The sequence below is a fragment of the Haliotis asinina genome, chromosome 7 (genome assembly GCF_037392515.1).
Source record: "Haliotis asinina isolate JCU_RB_2024 chromosome 7, JCU_Hal_asi_v2, whole genome shotgun sequence".
NCBI classification, from domain to species: domain Eukaryota; kingdom Metazoa; phylum Mollusca; class Gastropoda; order Lepetellida; family Haliotidae; genus Haliotis; species Haliotis asinina.
The window spans coordinates 1,378,115-1,396,505 of NC_090286.1; the positions used below are offsets into that span (position 1 = coordinate 1,378,115).

At 40.8% G+C, this 18,391-nt stretch overlaps 1 protein-coding gene across 1 annotated transcript in view; it reads left to right on the top strand.

Annotated features, from left to right (window-relative positions):
- LOC137291151 (multiple epidermal growth factor-like domains protein 10) overlaps positions 1 to 18,391 on the top strand; it is a 38,145-nt gene that overhangs the window by 2,033 nt on the left and 17,721 nt on the right. Inside the window, exons 2-8 of the mRNA XM_067822438.1 lie at positions 1,509 to 1,643; positions 2,511 to 2,717; positions 3,211 to 3,447; positions 4,031 to 4,165; positions 4,304 to 4,450; positions 4,579 to 4,725; positions 4,823 to 4,972. Of these exons, the coding sequence (XP_067678539.1) occupies positions 1,509 to 1,643; positions 2,511 to 2,717; positions 3,211 to 3,447; positions 4,031 to 4,165; positions 4,304 to 4,450; positions 4,579 to 4,725; positions 4,823 to 4,972 (1,158 nt within the window). The remainder of the gene's footprint in view (positions 1 to 1,508; positions 1,644 to 2,510; positions 2,718 to 3,210; positions 3,448 to 4,030; positions 4,166 to 4,303; positions 4,451 to 4,578; positions 4,726 to 4,822; positions 4,973 to 18,391) is intronic.

Consider the following 18,391-nt stretch of genomic DNA (forward strand, 5'->3'; position numbering starts at 1 on the left):
AAAGCGCAACCTGTTGTTTGCACAAACAATCCCCATTTATAACCGGGTGATATATTATGCCGTTGCAATGGTGTTGTTTTTATTTACATCACATGGTCTTCGGTGAAACCGAAGAGGTCAATTTTTTGCACCGGTGGGTCCTGGATTGTAAAAGGGTCAGAGTTGTAGGACCATAATAATGTGAGCTGATAACATCTTTGTCATGTTTAAGAGGATACAACAATAAGCTTCCTGGTTTGTTCACTCGTTCACAACAAGAATACAGTTTACTGTTTGTTTCGTATAGGGAGCTAATAACGTACACTGTATGTTTATGAAGATACAACAATAGGCTTCCTGGGTTGTTCACCCAGGAGCAACATGGAGGTCTCCGTGTTCGGGGTGCTGCTCTGTGTCTCCATGCTGGAGATCGTGTCAGGTAATGTCGCTGAATGTATTCATGACCATGGTGCCATTTAACATTCTCAACAGACGTTGGAATGTACTTGTTGTTTCCCTGCCTGGTAATCTGCGTCGGATCAGTGTATTGTGTTTGGGTAGGACGTCTATGATAACCCGTGTTGTGGTGCCAGTCTAAGCCCGGGCGACAGGAGCATGGACATCCCCATGTATGTGTAATGTTTTCATGTTACATCAGTATCAATATAAGTGTGTTGTTTAAAGCGTGTATGCTCAAAAGGGGTAAGAAATGTACATGTGGTTGCCTTGCCTGGGAATCGGCGGTAAAGCGATGAAACAACGACTGGGCAGTACACCGTATCAGAGTAGGACGTCCATGTTAATCTGTGGGGTGGTGCCAGTCTGGACCAGTAGAAGTATGGACTTCGTTGAGTGTATTCTTAACACAGCTCCGGAAGAAATGGGGTAGTCTAGTGATGAAACTGCCCGTTCGTGATGCTGAAGTCCCGAGCTCAGCATACCCATGGTTAGAATGTGAATCCCGTTTTTGGCCGTGATAGTGCTAAAAGCGTCGTAAAACCCTCCTACTAAAACTAAGCTCCCGACGACATGATCATTCATGCCTTTTAAGGAAGGGCTTCGCGTTATTAACAAACGAGGCAAGATTTGTAATATTTAAGGGTGCTTATCAGTGCTATGATTTATCGCTCAATACTTGCCTGACCTACTTCACCTCGTTTAAATACAGACAGCCATTCGGGGACATACTGCAACAATGTCGGCATATGAAAAATACGAAAAAAGTATGCGATATTTCGAGTTACTTACAGCATCTCTATCACACCAACAGATGTAAAAAACCTAGTCTACTAAATGATGCATTTTTGCTCAATAGTTTTTGCAATTCAATATTTCGTAAGCACATGCGATGCACAAACTCTCTCTCCCGGTGAGATAAGTCCCATGTCTATTAACCTCACTGAGCAGGTTGGGTTATCCGGGTTAATAACAGTCTGAATGTTAATGCTCATATCACCTTACAGCAACCTGCCCTGAACATACATTTGCTAGTGTCACTGTCCATGTCTGATGTAATATATCTGATGCAGGAATCTGCCCTGAAGGAACATACGGCTATGAGTGCGGTTACCAGTGTCACTGTCCTGCAGACAAGTGTAATGCTACCAATGGCTGTAGTCCTGGAGATTGTGACATAGGTTGGTCAGGAATGACATGTCAGAAAAGTAAGTAATGTCGACAATCTTTCCTTGTTGGAAAGCCTTTCATATACCATGAAAGGACACGAGTAAACGGAACCGGTTATGTTACTATGTTAAATGGGGCTAATGTAGTGTAGGAAAGAGGAACCTTGCTATCTCTGAATATCTGATTCATAGTAAAGTAAGTGTAATACATTTAATATTATTTGTTGCCGTCTACTTTTCATCGGTGTGACTGACGTAGCACGTTTGAATCGTAAAGTATCTCCTGAGGTGAAATATCCCAAGAATCAACGCAAATAATATAAAAATGTGTAAATTTACATCTTACAACAAAATTTGTAGCAACAAATACTGTTATATGTAAATGTTGTAAAGACTTTCTGTCTTTCTGATAAGACATGTCACACAACATGGGTACTGTTTATGCAGCTATTTTCAATGAAGCATTTTGAATGTTGGATTGTCAGTGGGAACACTCTAACTATGTGCCAATTCATCAAATAAAAGGACAAAGTGTTTAGCGAATAGGAAAGATTGGATAGCTGAAATACTGAAACCGTAGTTCCACATGAACTGAAAAATATGGCACTAACTTTTTGTTATCTTGACATAAAGGTCAACCTCAATTATGTTTAGAAATGTCACCATAGCATTTAATGGCATACTATTAAATAATCTTTCCGTGTTGACATTGGTATTGTCTAGTGATGCCATGATGAACACCGGTAACAACCCAACCCAACACAGCACAGAAACAGGTTGTGCCTGAACATTAAGCATCTACCATGACGTCAGGTCACGTGATGTCAACCCGCATTAATTTGTTTTACTGTGTCTCTTAGTCCTCTTAATCCGGCAGTTAGAAGCAACATTGCTTTTTTAACACAGGCAATATGGCACTCAACAAACCCACGTCAGCCAGCTCAGTCTATCAGGATCCTGGCAATGCTGTTAATGGTGATAACAGTGCTCACAACTATCACCAGTGCTTTCATTCAGAGTTGAGAGACAGTTCTGTAACACAGGCATGGTGGAGAGTGGATCTTGAGGAGAATGTCAAAATACGTCATGTCACAATATTTTTCAGAATAGACTGTGAGTACACAGAAATACATTGGACACAGTGTTTTCAATGTTTCAGTTTGCCAGTTGGCACTCAGGGCCTGCTGTCACCTACGAACTTTACAATCTACTGAGCCCTGAATGAAATCTGCAGGCCAATTTTCAAATTTAAACCACTGAAAACACAATAAACTACATTGAAAACAGTTTCCACAATATCAGTTAGCATGGTTCCGAGAAAAGATTTGATTTGTTAAAAACTGGTTTTGACATTCCTTTGAAATTCCGGTAAAATGCCAAGAAGTCAAAATGTAAGTTAATGTAGCAGGTGAGTGAGTGAGTTAGTTTAGTTTAGCAATATTCCAGCTACATGGCCGCTGACACTATTTGAATGCTTCCCAGAAACGATTTTATTGGCTAAAAACTGGTGTTGACATTCGCTTGAAATTCCGGCAAAATGCCAGGGAGTCAAAATGTGACATGAGATATGTACAGATCGATAATATTGAATCATAACATTCATCAGATAAAGTTCGTCGGAATGGTATTCAGATCTACATAGCTGACACTGCCGCCTCCCCAACCGGTGGAGTCAACTGCTACAACGTGACAGGGAACAGAGACGGGACAGACATACCTGATGTTCTGACGGCCATGTGTTCTGGTGAAGGGCGCTACCTGGTTCTGTACACCACCACTGTCAACAACGAAAGTGACAATATGAACGTACCTGTCATGGATTTCTGTGAAGTGGAGGTTGATGGTAAAAGCCAAACATCTTGACAGCTTAAAATGCGAACTGTTACGAGTACCATGTATATTGACCTTTACCAGATATGCGCAATGCCATAAGGGACAAATGAATCTATAAAGCATCCATGACCGCACATGTGATTGTGGAGTGGAGGTTTGGGGTAAACAAGCAAAATCTCTTTCTGTCACGTTCTATTACCATATACTGTTCTTACATACATGCATACATGCATACATGCATACATACCAGTGGCTGGTAAAACCGTGTTATGTGCGAGAAGAACATCGTGACAATTCGAAACCATCCGCACTTTTAGCTGAGGTTAGATGCTAATCATCCTACTCTAGGTCGTTCTATCAGTAGATGTCGTCATATCATTCGTCTGACAAAGTGTTCTCACCTACTGTTAATTTCATTTCCACCAACCAATGACGACGGAACACGTGAAGGGACACCAGGTGTCATCAATATTCATAGTAGTTAAACTGGACATGCTAATACATTTAGATAAAATTAAATCAAGGTTTGTTATGGGTGTAGAAAGGATTTTGTTAGTTGTATCCTAACCGTCTTCATTTACGATCATTAACAGTGTGCAGCAATGGTACTTTCGGCGATGACTGTGACAACTACTGCCACTGTGACGGCGAGGTGTGCGACTACGTGGACGGCATCTGCCCCGATGGAGTGTGTCTACCTGGATGGACAACAGAAAAGTGTGACACAGGTTCGTGCTGTTGGAGTGTTTAAACCTGATGTGTGATCTTTCAGGAAATGTCTATGTACTCAGTATTTGAATGGTCTTTTTCTTCACAATATCTTTAGGATGTCCGACTCACATCAGTATCACTGGTTTGTATTTCAGAATGTGAGTTTGGTTACTATGGAGTCAACTGTAACAAAGATTGCCTAAATAGGAACTGCAAGGGAGACAACTCTAGCTGTGTCCGCGTGACGGGACAGTGTGATGGAGGCTGTACGGCAGGTTGGAATGGAACAGACTGTACACAGAGTAAGATATTTACTGAAGATAATTTTCAGGGCATCAGTGTCACCTGGAGTGATTACAAGTATATAAAATTTGTCAGTATTTTTGTTCATACTTTAAAGTGCAGCAGCGCATGTGTGATTTATTTACAGAATGCCTACGTTCTTACGGCGACGGCTGTTCCAAATATTGCTCTGACAGGAAGTGCGTCGAGTCCTCGTCAGACAGTTGTGATCACGTGACCGGGGGCTGTGAAGGTGGTTGCAGAGGCGGTTGGAAGGGTACTGACTGTACAGAAGGTTATCTTTTTTGTTTCAGTATTCATGCGGTTGTCTTTTATTTGATGAATAACATTAGATGTTTTATAAATGGCAGTGCTTATTTTCCTATCCACAGCTTGTATCCTGGGTATTCAGTATGGAGCTAATTGTGAGGGTTACTGTAGTACCCGGAGGTGTGAGGATAGGGTGGACTCCTGTCCCAAGGATACAGGTCGGTGTGAGTCAGGATGCCAGTCAGGGTGGAAGGGAGAAGACTGCACTCAAGGTAGGAATCAACAGAAACATACAATCTGAAGAACACATTTGTCGGTACACCAAAGAAATTCGACATTTACACAAACACTTTGATCTTTGAATTTGTAACTGCAGGCACATTCTTTGTCGGCTGTAAAGTTAAATGAAAAACGAACAAACAACCAAAAAATAAACAAACCTAACATACATTACAAGGAAGTAAATGCAAATGAGCATTAATTAGTTACAAACACAAATATCATGTTGACATTATTATACTGTTTTATTGCTTGTCTCCATGATCTGAATGACAGAGAACGTTTACCTCTCACGAGCACCTGGCGTCATTACTGTTTGATCCATTAATCAGAAATTGTGGGATGGTCGGATCAGAAAGACACAAACTGGCAATAGTAGTATGAACTGACAACTTAACATGAAAAAAATATTGATTGTACGGTCGGAATAATGCATGGGACAAAGATTAATCGTTCATGTTTGGAAAATGTGAAGGTTGAAATTCCCGAAAATGTTTTCATACTCAATACCTTAATCAGGGCACGCCTGGTCTTGAATTGACACATGTGTGATGTGTGTAATCGTCCAAAGAATACAGTGATATATACTTTGAGCAGACAAAGCTGCAACCTTCAAAGAAACGTCATCAAGTCTTCATACATTCTGTTGAGAGCTTGCATAGATACATGAGATTTATTTGAAAAATGTGAACATTTCCGTTTTAGTACGTTTCAACAATTTGCCTGCCAATCAACATTCCGCCCATACGTGATACAAGGTCACAGATTCATTACATCAGAAAATGTATGCATCGACCCTTCACGATGAACGCTTGTGTTTCTGCATTCTTATGTTCCCAGTAGTAGCGACCAAATCCTCTCCACATCAGAGTTAGATCATACAATTCAGTCTCTATTATGAGCATGATCCTTTATTGTTTTAATCCTGATAGAACATCTTCTTAGCACGAGTGGTGTTTTCAAAGCAAGTATGGTATCGCTCGATTTCTCTTAGCTAATATGTATTTTTCAGGAACCCACACTGAGAAATACCTGCAAACCACGTGTCTTCATATTTCAAGACGAGCGTATTTTGATGCATGGATTTTATTACATATTATCTAATTTATTCCAACTCAGCTCTTACAGAGTCACTTGATCATGAGGACAGAAGTATATCACCTCTGTCTGCGGGCTTGTTGGGAGCTCTGGTAATGTTGGTATCCATGACTGCTGTGATGGGCGGGGTGTGTCTTTGGAGGAGGAAAGCAAAGTAAACTACATCATTGTATATGAAGCCTGGGCAACATTGATTTTTGTATGAGCTGTACTCTCAGGATATAACAACATTCACTACACTTTGTCAGAGGAAGCTGCTGAATTAAGCTAGATTTCATATGTAAGACAAAAAGTTGAGTTAATACGTCACAATTATTATTAACTAGCATCTATCGATCTGACAAGCATTTTAAATATTTTTGTGATCCTATTATTAAAAGGAGTTTAACGCACCACTCAACAGTCATGAACATTTATTTCGCAGGAACGGTGAAAGGTGTTACAAATCCAGACCAACTGGAAGCCTGCCGGCGACTTCACCTTCATTAACTACAACGGCGTCTAACGACGATGTCATACCGGGAAGTCAATACGCCACGCTAGACGGACGGTCACCAGACATGTATGAGTCACTGAATGTCTGAGGTATATATTACAACACTGCACAGGAGACATATAAGGAAGGTTGATGATGAAACAATGAAGACATCGAACATAATGACCGGATCGTGGTGTGTGTGATGGTCAAACTATGAAATACGGGCCTTGCTCTGTGCGGGAGGCTACGTTTAGAGAAGAGGAATGTTTAGATTTGCACTACAGAACCTTGTTAATGAGCCGAATATCAGTTGTCATTTATTGATACACATGATTCACCACGACCGTATAAAGACAGGACATGACAGTACCTTATACGATTTCCAATGTGTGGACTATTACAGAACTGTGAAGAAACAGCGCTGGATAATTAGTGGTGTTTTTTAACACATGCATGCTGGGGATTTTTCCCTACACAGAATGTTTATTTCATACCTCATTGTCAACAACTGGTTTCTTTTAATTTTCTTTTTTTCTTTTACGATAATGTTTCCTCGGTAGGTGTTTAAGTACAGACTGTACCAAGAACATTTTGTAACAGTGATTCTGTCGTATTGACACAACATTTCTTAAAACGTCACACCTCTAATGGGTTCAGAATTAGAACTGAATATGATTTTAACATAATGTTTTTCATAGTTTTCATACATGTTTATCGATCATATTTCTGAATACCGACTACATTTTCAGCACATATTTTTTGTGATTTTGAAAATGCCGCTGGAATTCACATTTCTTTAATAAATATAGTTTCCTTCGTAACTGATTGTAGCTATTTTTTCCACAAGGTTGGGGTTGCATGTGAAAAATCCAATTTCCCAATGTTTTAAACTTGAAGTTTGACACCAACAGACGCTCTTGATGAGATGATCGAAGGCAGCATTTGTTTCAGCAAAAAGTAAGCAGGTCAGAGAGATATATGGGAGAGCAAGTCCGTGAAGGGCCATGTAGGTCAGACAGATGATTTTATAATCACTTCTTGCCTTGATGGGGAGTCAGTGTTGCTGTTTAAGGTTTGATGTGTCCATGTTTGGGAATCCGACTGATGACAATCGCGACCATGTTCTGCACTTTCTGTAGGTTTTCTAATACCTCCTGACTGATCCCCAACATCAAACAGTTGCAGTGGTCGAGCATTGAGTGAGTGATTCAAATTTTACATCGATTATGGAACATTACAGCCATATAGTCATGAAAACAGGGTAATTATTTTGAGTTATCTGTCGACAAAGGACAATAAAATAGGTAGGTATATCACCAAAGCTGACCATAATTTAAAGTAAGATGACACAAGATTAAAACCAGGCTATAAACCACCAACAACCAAAGGATGACCACCTTACCGGTTCAAGTGGACTTACAGTGTTTTTACTTCTTACATAATTCCCCAGCAGGATTTATGGAATCATTTGGCTACAAGTGGCTGTAGGTTATGCTAGCCAATATTTAAATGCTCAAGCCAGTCAAAATGACAAGCGCCCGGATGTAGGTATGGGTGGTATCAGCTGAGACTTGTTGACAAATGATGCTGATGGAGCAGAGATGAAAATAGCAGGTCTTACAGATATTGTTCACCTGGGTGTCCACTGACAGCGATATATCAAAGTATATGCTTAGGTCTTTGACAGATGAACTTATAGGAACAACGGCATCGGAAATGGTTAGACTTTTATTGGGACTTGTTCAAATTTGGTGACTTCGCCCTACCAGGGGTGCCTTAGTCTCCGTGTCACTGAGTTTGAGCATATGATTTGTCATCCAGGAATTGACTTCCCTTATGCAGTTTGTGAGTTCCTGAAGTAACTGGCTTTGATTTTGCAGAGGTGTCTTCTTGAAGAATTGGGTGTCAGCTGCGTGCTAATGGTGTTGTGACAACATGTTATGCACTGACGTGATGTTGGCAACATGACTAGTACGCATAAGGAACAGCGATGGACCCAAAAGGGATCCTTGTGGTACTCTATATTTGAAAGTAATGGTGCCAGATCTATCTTTCCTTACCCTTACATACCATTGTATGTTACAGAGATAGGAGCTTATCCAGTCCAGTACTCTGTCAAGTCCATACTGGTTTTTCACAAAATCTACAGGGATACTGTGGTTTGTAGTATTAAAATGCTGAGGAGAGTTGTAAGAGGACCAATGCTGCTATGTCGCCTCATGTTCAGTCCGTCTCAGCTCGTAGCTTACGTGTACCATATCTGTTTCAGAACTCTGTCACTGACGGTAAACAGACGGATGCTTGTCTAACACTTTATTATTGTGAAGTGTTCCTTGAGCCTGATACTGAAAACCTTTCCCATATCTTTTGAAAGAAAAGACAGATTCGATACCGGGCTGAAATCCTTGAAATCACGACTATCCAAACTGGGTTTCTTTAGTAATGGCTTAACAAAAGAGTTCTGAAATTCCCGTTGAAAATATCCATTGTCGAGGCTTTGAATTTCTTTACACTGGCTGTGATAGGTGGCAAAAAAGATCAAGATGTTTTAGAAGGAGCATAGTGGGAACTAGATCAGAGGAATATGGTTTTGGTTTTGACTTGGTCACAATAGTTCTGATCTCGTCCGCAGAAAAACGATCAAACTTCTCGACTCTCGCCTGTGAAAAGTGGAATATGGACAAAACGTAGTTTGATATCTACTAACCCGAAATATCTGCATCCAGTCGTGAATTTCGCCACTAACGCTCTGCACGACGTTGTCTCTGTTTGGCTGAAAATGCCTCCTTGCTGTACCAAGGGGCATTTGGGTGTAGATGTGGTTATGCTAAAGGCAACCAAAATAACAGTGATATAAGTACTACTTGTATAACTGTCAGAGTTGGTAAGTATTGTGAGACAACTTATGGGCCAAAGTGCACACAGCGTTCTTGGCCTAAATTATACCCTGTAGCATAACATAGGTGTGGCATTAGATATGGTGGGCCATGGATTGTAAATCAGTCAGCATTTTAGACCCATAATAAAAGAACAAATGTGTGTTTTTGTCGTATGAAGAGTGTCCACTTAGAACTCTAACTGATAACGTCCTTGTCATGTTTAAGAGGACACAATAAGCTGCCTGGTTTGTTCATTGCGCAACATGGAGGTTTCTGTGCTCTGAGGGCTGCTCTGTGTCTCCATGCTGGACATAGTGTCAGGTAATATGGACGGATTCATTCATGTTCATGGTTATATAAGATGACCATGTATCGAAAGACGTTAGCATATGTTTGTTGTAGTCCTGACCATCATTCGGCGTCAGACTGGTCAGTACACTGTGTGGGAATAGACTGATACGACAACGACTGGTCAGTACACTGTGTGGGAATAGACTGATACAACAACGACTGGTCAGTACACTGTGTGGGAGTAGACTGATACGACAACGACTGGTCAGTACACTGTGTGGGAATAGACTGATACAGCAACGACTGGTCAGTACACTGTGTGGGAGTAGAGTGATACAACGACGACTGGTCAGTACACTGTGTGGGAATAGACTGATACAACAACGACTGGTCAGTACACTGTGTGGGAGTAGAGTGATACAACGACGACTGGTCAGTACACTGTGTGGGAATAGACTGATACAGCAACGACTGGTCAGTACACTGTGTGGGAGTAGAGTGATACAACGACGACTGGTCAGTACACTGTGTGGGAATAGACTGATACAACAACGACTGGTCAGTACACTGTGTGGGAATAGACTGATACAACGACGACTGACCAGAACACTGTGTGGGAGTAGACTGATACAACGACGACTGACCAGAACACTGTGTGGGAATAGACTGATACGACAACGACTGGTCAGTACACTGTGTGGGAATAGACTGATACAACGACGACTGGTCAGTACACTGTGTGGGAGTAGACTGATACAACGACGACTGGTCAGTACACTGTGTGGGAATAGACTGATACAACGGCGACTGGTCTGTACACTGTGTGGGAATAGACTGATACGACAACGACTGGTCAGTACACTGTGTGGGAATAGACTGATACAACAACGACTGATCAGAACACTGTGTGGGAGTAGACTGATACAACAACGACTGGTCAGTACACTGTGTGGCAATAGACTGTACAACAACGACTGGTCAGTACACTGTGTGGGAGTAGACTGATACAACAACGACTAGTCAGCACACTGTGTGGGAGTAGACTGATACAACAACGACTGGTCAGTACACTGTGTGGGAGTAGACTGATACAACGACGACTGGTCAGTACACTGTGTGGGAATAGACTGATACAACAACGACTGACCAGTACACTGTGTGGGAGTAGACTGATACAACGACGACTGACCAGTACACTGTGTGGGAATAGGCTGATACAACGACGACTGGTCAGTACACTGTGTGGGAATAGGCTGATACAACAACGACTGGTCAGTACACTGTGTGGGAATAGGCTGATACAACAACGACTGGTCAGTACACTGTGTGGGAATAGACTGATACAACAACGACTGGTCAGTACACTGTGTGGGAATAGGCTGATACAACGACGACTGGTCAGTACACTGTGTGGGAATAGACTGATACAACAACGACTGGTCAGTACACTGTGTGGGAATAGACTGATACAACAACGACTGGTCAGTACACTGTGTGGGAATAGGCTGATACAACAACGACTGGTCAGTACACTGTGTGGGAATAGGCTGATACAACGACGACTGGTCATTACACTGTGTGGGAATAGGGTGATACAACAACGACTAGTCAGTACACTGTGTGGGAATAGGCTGATACAACGACGACTAGTCAGTACACTGTGTGGGAGTAGGCTGATACAACAACGACTAGTCAGTACACTGTGTGGGAGTAGACTGATACAACAACGACTGGTCAGTACACTGTGTGGGAATAGACTGATACAACAACGACTAGTCAGTACACTGTGTGGGAATAGGCTGATACAACGACGACTAGTCAGTACACTGTGTGGGAGTAGACTGATACAACAACGACTGGTCAGTACACTGTGTGGGAATAGGCTGAAACAACAACGACTAGTCAGTACACTGTGTGGGAATAGACTGATACAACGACGACTAGTCAGTACACTGTGTGGGAGTAGACTGATACAACTACGACCTGTCAGTACACTGTGTGGGAATAGACTGATACAACAACGACTGGTCAGTACACTGTGTGGGAATAGACTGATACAACAACGACTAGTCAGTACACTGTGTGGGAATAGACTGATACAACAACGACTAGTCAGTACACTGTGTGGGAATAGACTGATACAACAACGACTAGTCAGTACACTGTGTGGGAGTAGACTGATACAACAACGACTGGTCAGTACACTGTGTGGGAATAGGCTGATACAAGAACGACTAGTCAGTACACTGTGTGGGAATAGACTGATACAACTACGACCTGTCAGTACACTGTGTGGGAATAGACTCATACAACAACGACTGACCAGGACACTGTGTCAGGGCAGACTGATACAACAACGACGTCCATAGTAAACCATAGGATGACCGTGTTGTAACTGAACATTCTCAAAATAAGCTAACTTGTTGTTGTCCTGTTTGGTAATCGGAGTGTTAACATAATAGTGTGTTTGGTTAGGACGTCTATGTTAAACTGTGGGATGGTACCAGTCTGTACTGCTGTGAGTCCTTGAGAACCAGACATATACATATGCATGGACGTCGCTATGTAATTGTACTAATGTTATAACCCTTCGTCACTATTACTTTAAGTATGCTGGTGTTTATAGCGTATTTACCAAAGCTCCAGAAGAATGATGGGGTAGCCCAGTGGCGAAAGCGTTCACTCCTCACACTGAAGTGCACATATCCACGCACAAGTGTATGCTCAAAGCGCTGATATTTTCCCCTCGATCACTGGATGTCAGTCTCAAAAGCACATAGTATTTCAATCTCAACTTCCTAGGCGTAAAACCCAGCTAACGTACTAACTGAAAAGGAAAGGCAAAACAGTTGTCAGTACATGAGATCATGTAGTGATGACTACACGCTATGCTGCTTAATGATCGTAGGAACGCTTATGTAATACAGAGAGGAGGTGCACTTCCTTGTCAACAACATCACCAACAAACAAACACAACACAAAAAATTACATGTTTTCCAAGTGCAACACATTCCTTGTGACATATTTTTGTCAAAAGACATCAGTCCTGACAATGGTCTCCTGAAGGGGCTACAATTTGAGTGAGTGAGTGAGTGAGTTAATACTTAACGTCACATCGGCAATATCTCAGCCATATCGTGACGAGAACATTCAACAATGAAAAAGAGCATATATAAATCATAAAAACCCGTCAACGAAGGACAGTAAAACAACTAGAATATCACAATTTCAATTAAAACTAGCATGGAAAGTTAAAACTAATAGCACTATTTAGACAATACAATATAAAAACAGACTATAGATCGCCAACAACAGAAGGTAGATCACAACACTAGGAAGCATGGGGACTTACAGTACCTTTGCTACCTGCATGGTCCCTAGTTGGATTTACACCATCCCTTCAGCTGCTGGCGATTGTATGAAAAGTTAGCCGAAATTAAAAGAACATGAATGCTACGATTAAAATCCTGGTAGACTTAAATTTACTGTGAATGTTTGTGGATTTACGTACCCTCTCAGGAGGACAATAATTTTACAATACTTCAACCCCCTTTGAGGGTACAGCCACCAACAATTCAAGTTACTAATTCAAACTACCAATCATTAAAATGCATCTATTTACACAACATAATTTTCAAAATTCCACCAAAAAATCAATTTCTTTTAAAAAGCCAATGATTAAATGACAACTAACAGTGCTAAAAAGGTCCTTGATAGTTTTGACATTGAAAAATTTATCCCTTGTGATGGAGAATTCAACACAGTCAAGCAGAATATGCTTGACCGTGACTCTCTCATCACAAGGGATACAAAACGGAGGATCCTCACCTTTTAAAAGGTATGCATGAGTGTATCTTGTATGGCCAATACGACATCGTCGCAAAATGACTTCTTCAAATCTGGACTGACAACCCAAGTATGTATAACCAATGTAGGGTTTTATTTCATGTAGTTTATTTATACCTACTTGGGTGTCCCACTTCTTCTGCATCAGATCACGAGTGTAATCTCTAATGCTACCTTTGTAGTCAGAATAAGGAATAAGAAGTGGTGTCACAGATTTGTTGAGTGCTGCCTTAGCAGCAAGATCGGCCATTGCGTTACCGGAAATGCCAACGTGGCTGGGTAACCAACAAAAGACGATGTCGTACTGGCCAGTAGCAAGATCATTATATAATTCAATAATTTCAATTAAAAGTGGATGTTTACAAGAAAGATTTTTAATCGCCTGAAGGCAAGAAAGAGAGTCGGAATAGATTATATATTGTTTATGTTTATGGCGTCTTTGAATATATTTAAGAGCTATTAATATGGCGTTAGCCTCAGCGGTAAAAATAGAACTGTTGTCTGGTAATCTAGAAGATATTGTTCTGGATCCAATGACAGTGGCACAAGCTACTGCGCCACCGTCCTTGGACCCATCTGTAAATAAGGATTTATAACTGCTATATTTATGTTTCAATTCATTATATTCTTGTTTATACTGTAATTCATTAGTTTCTGATTTTTTAAATGTGGTCAGTGTTAGGTCCACTTGGGGCCTAACCAACTGCCAAGGAGGCGAAGAGAGAAGACGGGAAGGAGGTATATTTTCCGGCTCAATGCCGGCAGCAGCAAGAAATGGTTTAATTCTTAAATCAAGAGGCGGTACAAGCGTGATTTCATATTGTATAAGTCCTCACACAGAGGACTGAAAACACAGTTATATGCAGGGTTTGACTCACTGGAATATAATTTTGTTACATACTGTAAAGCTAATTTGATACGTCGCTGCTCAAGAGATGGCTCATCGGCCTCAACGTACAGGCTGTCAACAGGTGAAGTTCGAAAGGAGCCAAGACAAAGTCTTAGACCTTGATGGTGAACAGAATCTAAAAGTTCAAGGTTGCTTTTACAGGCTCCACCATATACAATGGAGCCATAATCAAGTTTTGACTGGATCAGTGATCGATATAGATGTAAGAGGGTAGCTTGGTCCCCTCCCCATTTAGAATTTGAAACGACTTTCAACAAGTCAAGTGCCTTCAGGCATTTAGTTTTGAGGGATTTGATATGTGGTAGAAACGTTACATGTGAGTCAAACATTAATCCCAAGAACTTGGCCTCCTTTACAACTTTGATGGGAGTGCCATCTAGAGATAGTTCTGGGTCCTTATGTGGCTTATATGTTCTGCAAAAATGTATACAATTAGTTTTGGACTTCGAAAATTTGAAGCCGTTTTCAAGACACCATTTATTTATTTTGTTTAAACACAACTGCAGTTGCCGTTCAATAGTATGCATATTTTTACCTCGGCAAGAAATATTAAAATCATCCACGAAAAGCGATCCATCAATTGAATCGTTTAAAACTTGTGATAAACTGTTGATCTTGATGCTAAAAAGAGTGACAGATAAAATACTGCCTTGTGGAACACCCTGATCCTGATTGTAATGATCAGACAGGGTAGAACCCACACGGACCTGGAATTGTCTGTCATTTAAAAAGTTGGCAATAAATTGAGGCAAACGACCTCGCAAACCAAAGTCATGTAAATCCCTCAAAATACCATGTTTCCAGGTTGTGTCATATGCTTTTTCAAGATCAAAAAAGATAGACACAGCATGTTGTTTATTAATTAGTGCGTTTTTAACAAATGATTCCAGTCGCACTAAGTGATCGACAGTACTTCTGTTTTTACGGAAACCACACTGTATATCTGTGATAAGATTATTTGTTTCCAAGTACCAAACAAGTCGATTATTTATCATGCGTTCCATGGTCTTGCAAACACAGCTAGTTAGTGAAATAGGTCGATAATTGGACGGATCCGTATGATCACGTCCAGGTTTAGGTATTGGTACTACTATGGCGTCACGCCATGACGGAGGAAAGTTACCCGATGTCCAAATATCATCAAAATATTGAGAAGAGTTTCTAGGCAGGATTCCGGTAAGTGCTTCAGGAGTTGATAATGTATGTTATCAGCTCCTGTAGCAGTGTCATGAGCTTGATCAAGAGCAGTATGGAGTTCAAGAATAGAAAACGTTTCATTATAATCTTCCCCATTATCAGAATTGAAATTAATAGTTTTCTTTTCTTGTTGTTTTAGATATTGCTGGAATTTTGGTACATAATTTGAAGAGGAAGAATGTTTAGCAAGGGTTTCACCCAGTTTATTAGCAATATCTGATTTATCAGTAAGCAATTGATCTCCATGTTTAAGATGATGGACAGTAGATTTAGTACCTTTACCTTTGATTTTCTGGACCATGTTCCATACCTTTGACATAGGTGTCCGAGAATTAATTTTGGATACATAATTTTGCCAAGATTGGCGTTTGTTCTGTTTAAAAGTACGCCGTGCTTTAGCATTTAAAATCTTAAATTTATTTAAATTATGCACCATAGGATGGCGACAGAAATAATGTTCTGCTTTTTTCCTTGCCTTCCTAGCTTGTTTGCAGTCATCGTTGAACCATGGTTTCCTTATGTGTGGAACTACAGAGGACTTTGGTATACACTCATCAGCTATGGAATTCAGTTCATCAGAAAAGCATTTAATAGCATCGGAAACGTCAATAAAACTTTCAGGTGTAAGTTTTTCAGCACACAGTGTTTCATATAAAGCCCAGTTAGCCTTTTTAAAATTTCGTCTTGATGATGGAGGAACATCAGATGGAGTTATAACTTTTAATATAGTAGGAAAATGGTCACTTCCACATAGGTCATCGTCATTCATTTAGTCGAGAGCAGAATAAGTCCCTGTACCAGGATGTAAATATGTGCTGTAACCATCATTATAAATACATAAATCATTGTCAGAACAAAAGTCCTCCAACAATTTCCCTTTAGTGTTTATATTTACACTACCCCAGAGTGGGTTGTGCCCATTTAAATCTCCCATTATAATACAGGGTTTTGGGAGTTGGTCATAGAGAGCTTGCAGATCAGTTTTGGCAAACGTTGAAGACGGCGAAATATAGAGCGAGCATAGTGTAAACGCTACATGTAAAGTAATTCTCACAGCAGCAGCCTGCATATTAGTATTTAGTGAAACAGGGCTTTGAATAACGTTTTGTCTAGAACGGATGACCCACCAGTGGCTCTATCACCCGGAGGTGAAAAAGAATGATATGCATTAAAATGACGAAGGTCAAATGTATCTGTTTGTTTTAAATATGTCTCTTGGAGACATATCGCTGAAGGTGTGAAATCCTGGACTAATAGCTGTAATTCATGTAAATTAGTCCTCAGTCCTCTACAGTTCCACTGTACAATATTAGTGGAATAAACTATCTTTTGGGGGGATTTATTGGGGATCTACCCCGCACTCTTTTGGAGGGCGACAAGCTACGTGCCCTAGAATGGGCGTTTTCAGAAACGTCCATGTCCTCAAGAGACCCGTATTTATTGAACAACTGAATTTTGTTCTGTGACCCTTTAGGAGCTCTGCCACTTTGTTGTTTTGGAGCATCAGCCTTTGACTTCGGTTTACCTTTTCCAGCTTGCTGACTATCAGCTGTCGACTGAGACTTTGAGTGTGACTGAGATGATGATTTGGTATCAGAAGAAGACTTTGAAGTACTGGAAAGTGATTCTTCGGTCTGTGATGATATAGCAGGGTACAAAAGCTGTGGAGAATCGCAATTTACCCAAGTCAAAGTAGTTTGGCAGCCTCTGGTTGATGTTGATTTAGAACTAGATCTCGATGATGTTTTTGTTATTGTAGCATAACTTTCTGAAAGTTCAGATCTCTTTACCAGTTGTTTGGCCTCCGAAAAAGAGATATTTTGGGTAAATTTTATTTTATTGATTTCCATTTTCTCTTTCCAAATAGGACACTGTTTAGAAAATGAAGAATGGTTGCCTGAGCAATTGGTGCATTTTTTATAATCACTGTCACAATCTTCTGTTGTGTGTGTCTTCTCACCACAGTGAGCACACACAACAGACAATGTGCAAGTATTTACACCATGTCCATATTTCTGGCATTTAAAACACGTAAGCGGGTTGGGAATGTACGTATCAACTGGAATGTTACAGTAGCCTGCCTTCACTGATTTGGGTGCATTTGGAGATGAAAACGTAAACAGGTACGTATTCGTTTTGATGGTTTCATTGTTTCTCCGCGTTGAAAAGCGCTTGACATAGAGCACACCTTGATCCTTCATTTCAGATCCTATATCAAGTTCCGACATATCATCCAACAATCGATCACGATCTCTCACAATACCTTTACTTGTATTCAAGGTCTTGTGAGCAGAGACCGTGACCGGAATGCCCACGAAAGATTTCATGTTCATCAGGTTCGTTGCTTGTTGTTTTTTCCCACATTCAACTAGCAGGGCACCCGAACGCAAGCGTCTAATGTTTTTCACCTCCCCTGCAATACCCTGAATACCCTTGGACACAGCAAAGGGGTTCAGTTTTAACGGTGTCTTGTCAGGAGTCTCAATCACAATGAATCGTGGCCAATATTCAATCGATGCAGATGGTCTCAGGTCAGTATCAACAGGGTCAATATCAAGTGGACGTTTTGTTTTTTTAAGTGGTATTTCGTAGGCCATGGTTAAGGTAATATGGTTCATCATCCGAGCTCACCAGCCACCACGGAGTATCACAAGAACAATGCTAAAGCAAGCGGGCCTCCAGCTTGCAGCACCAAGGATACCCGGATGATATA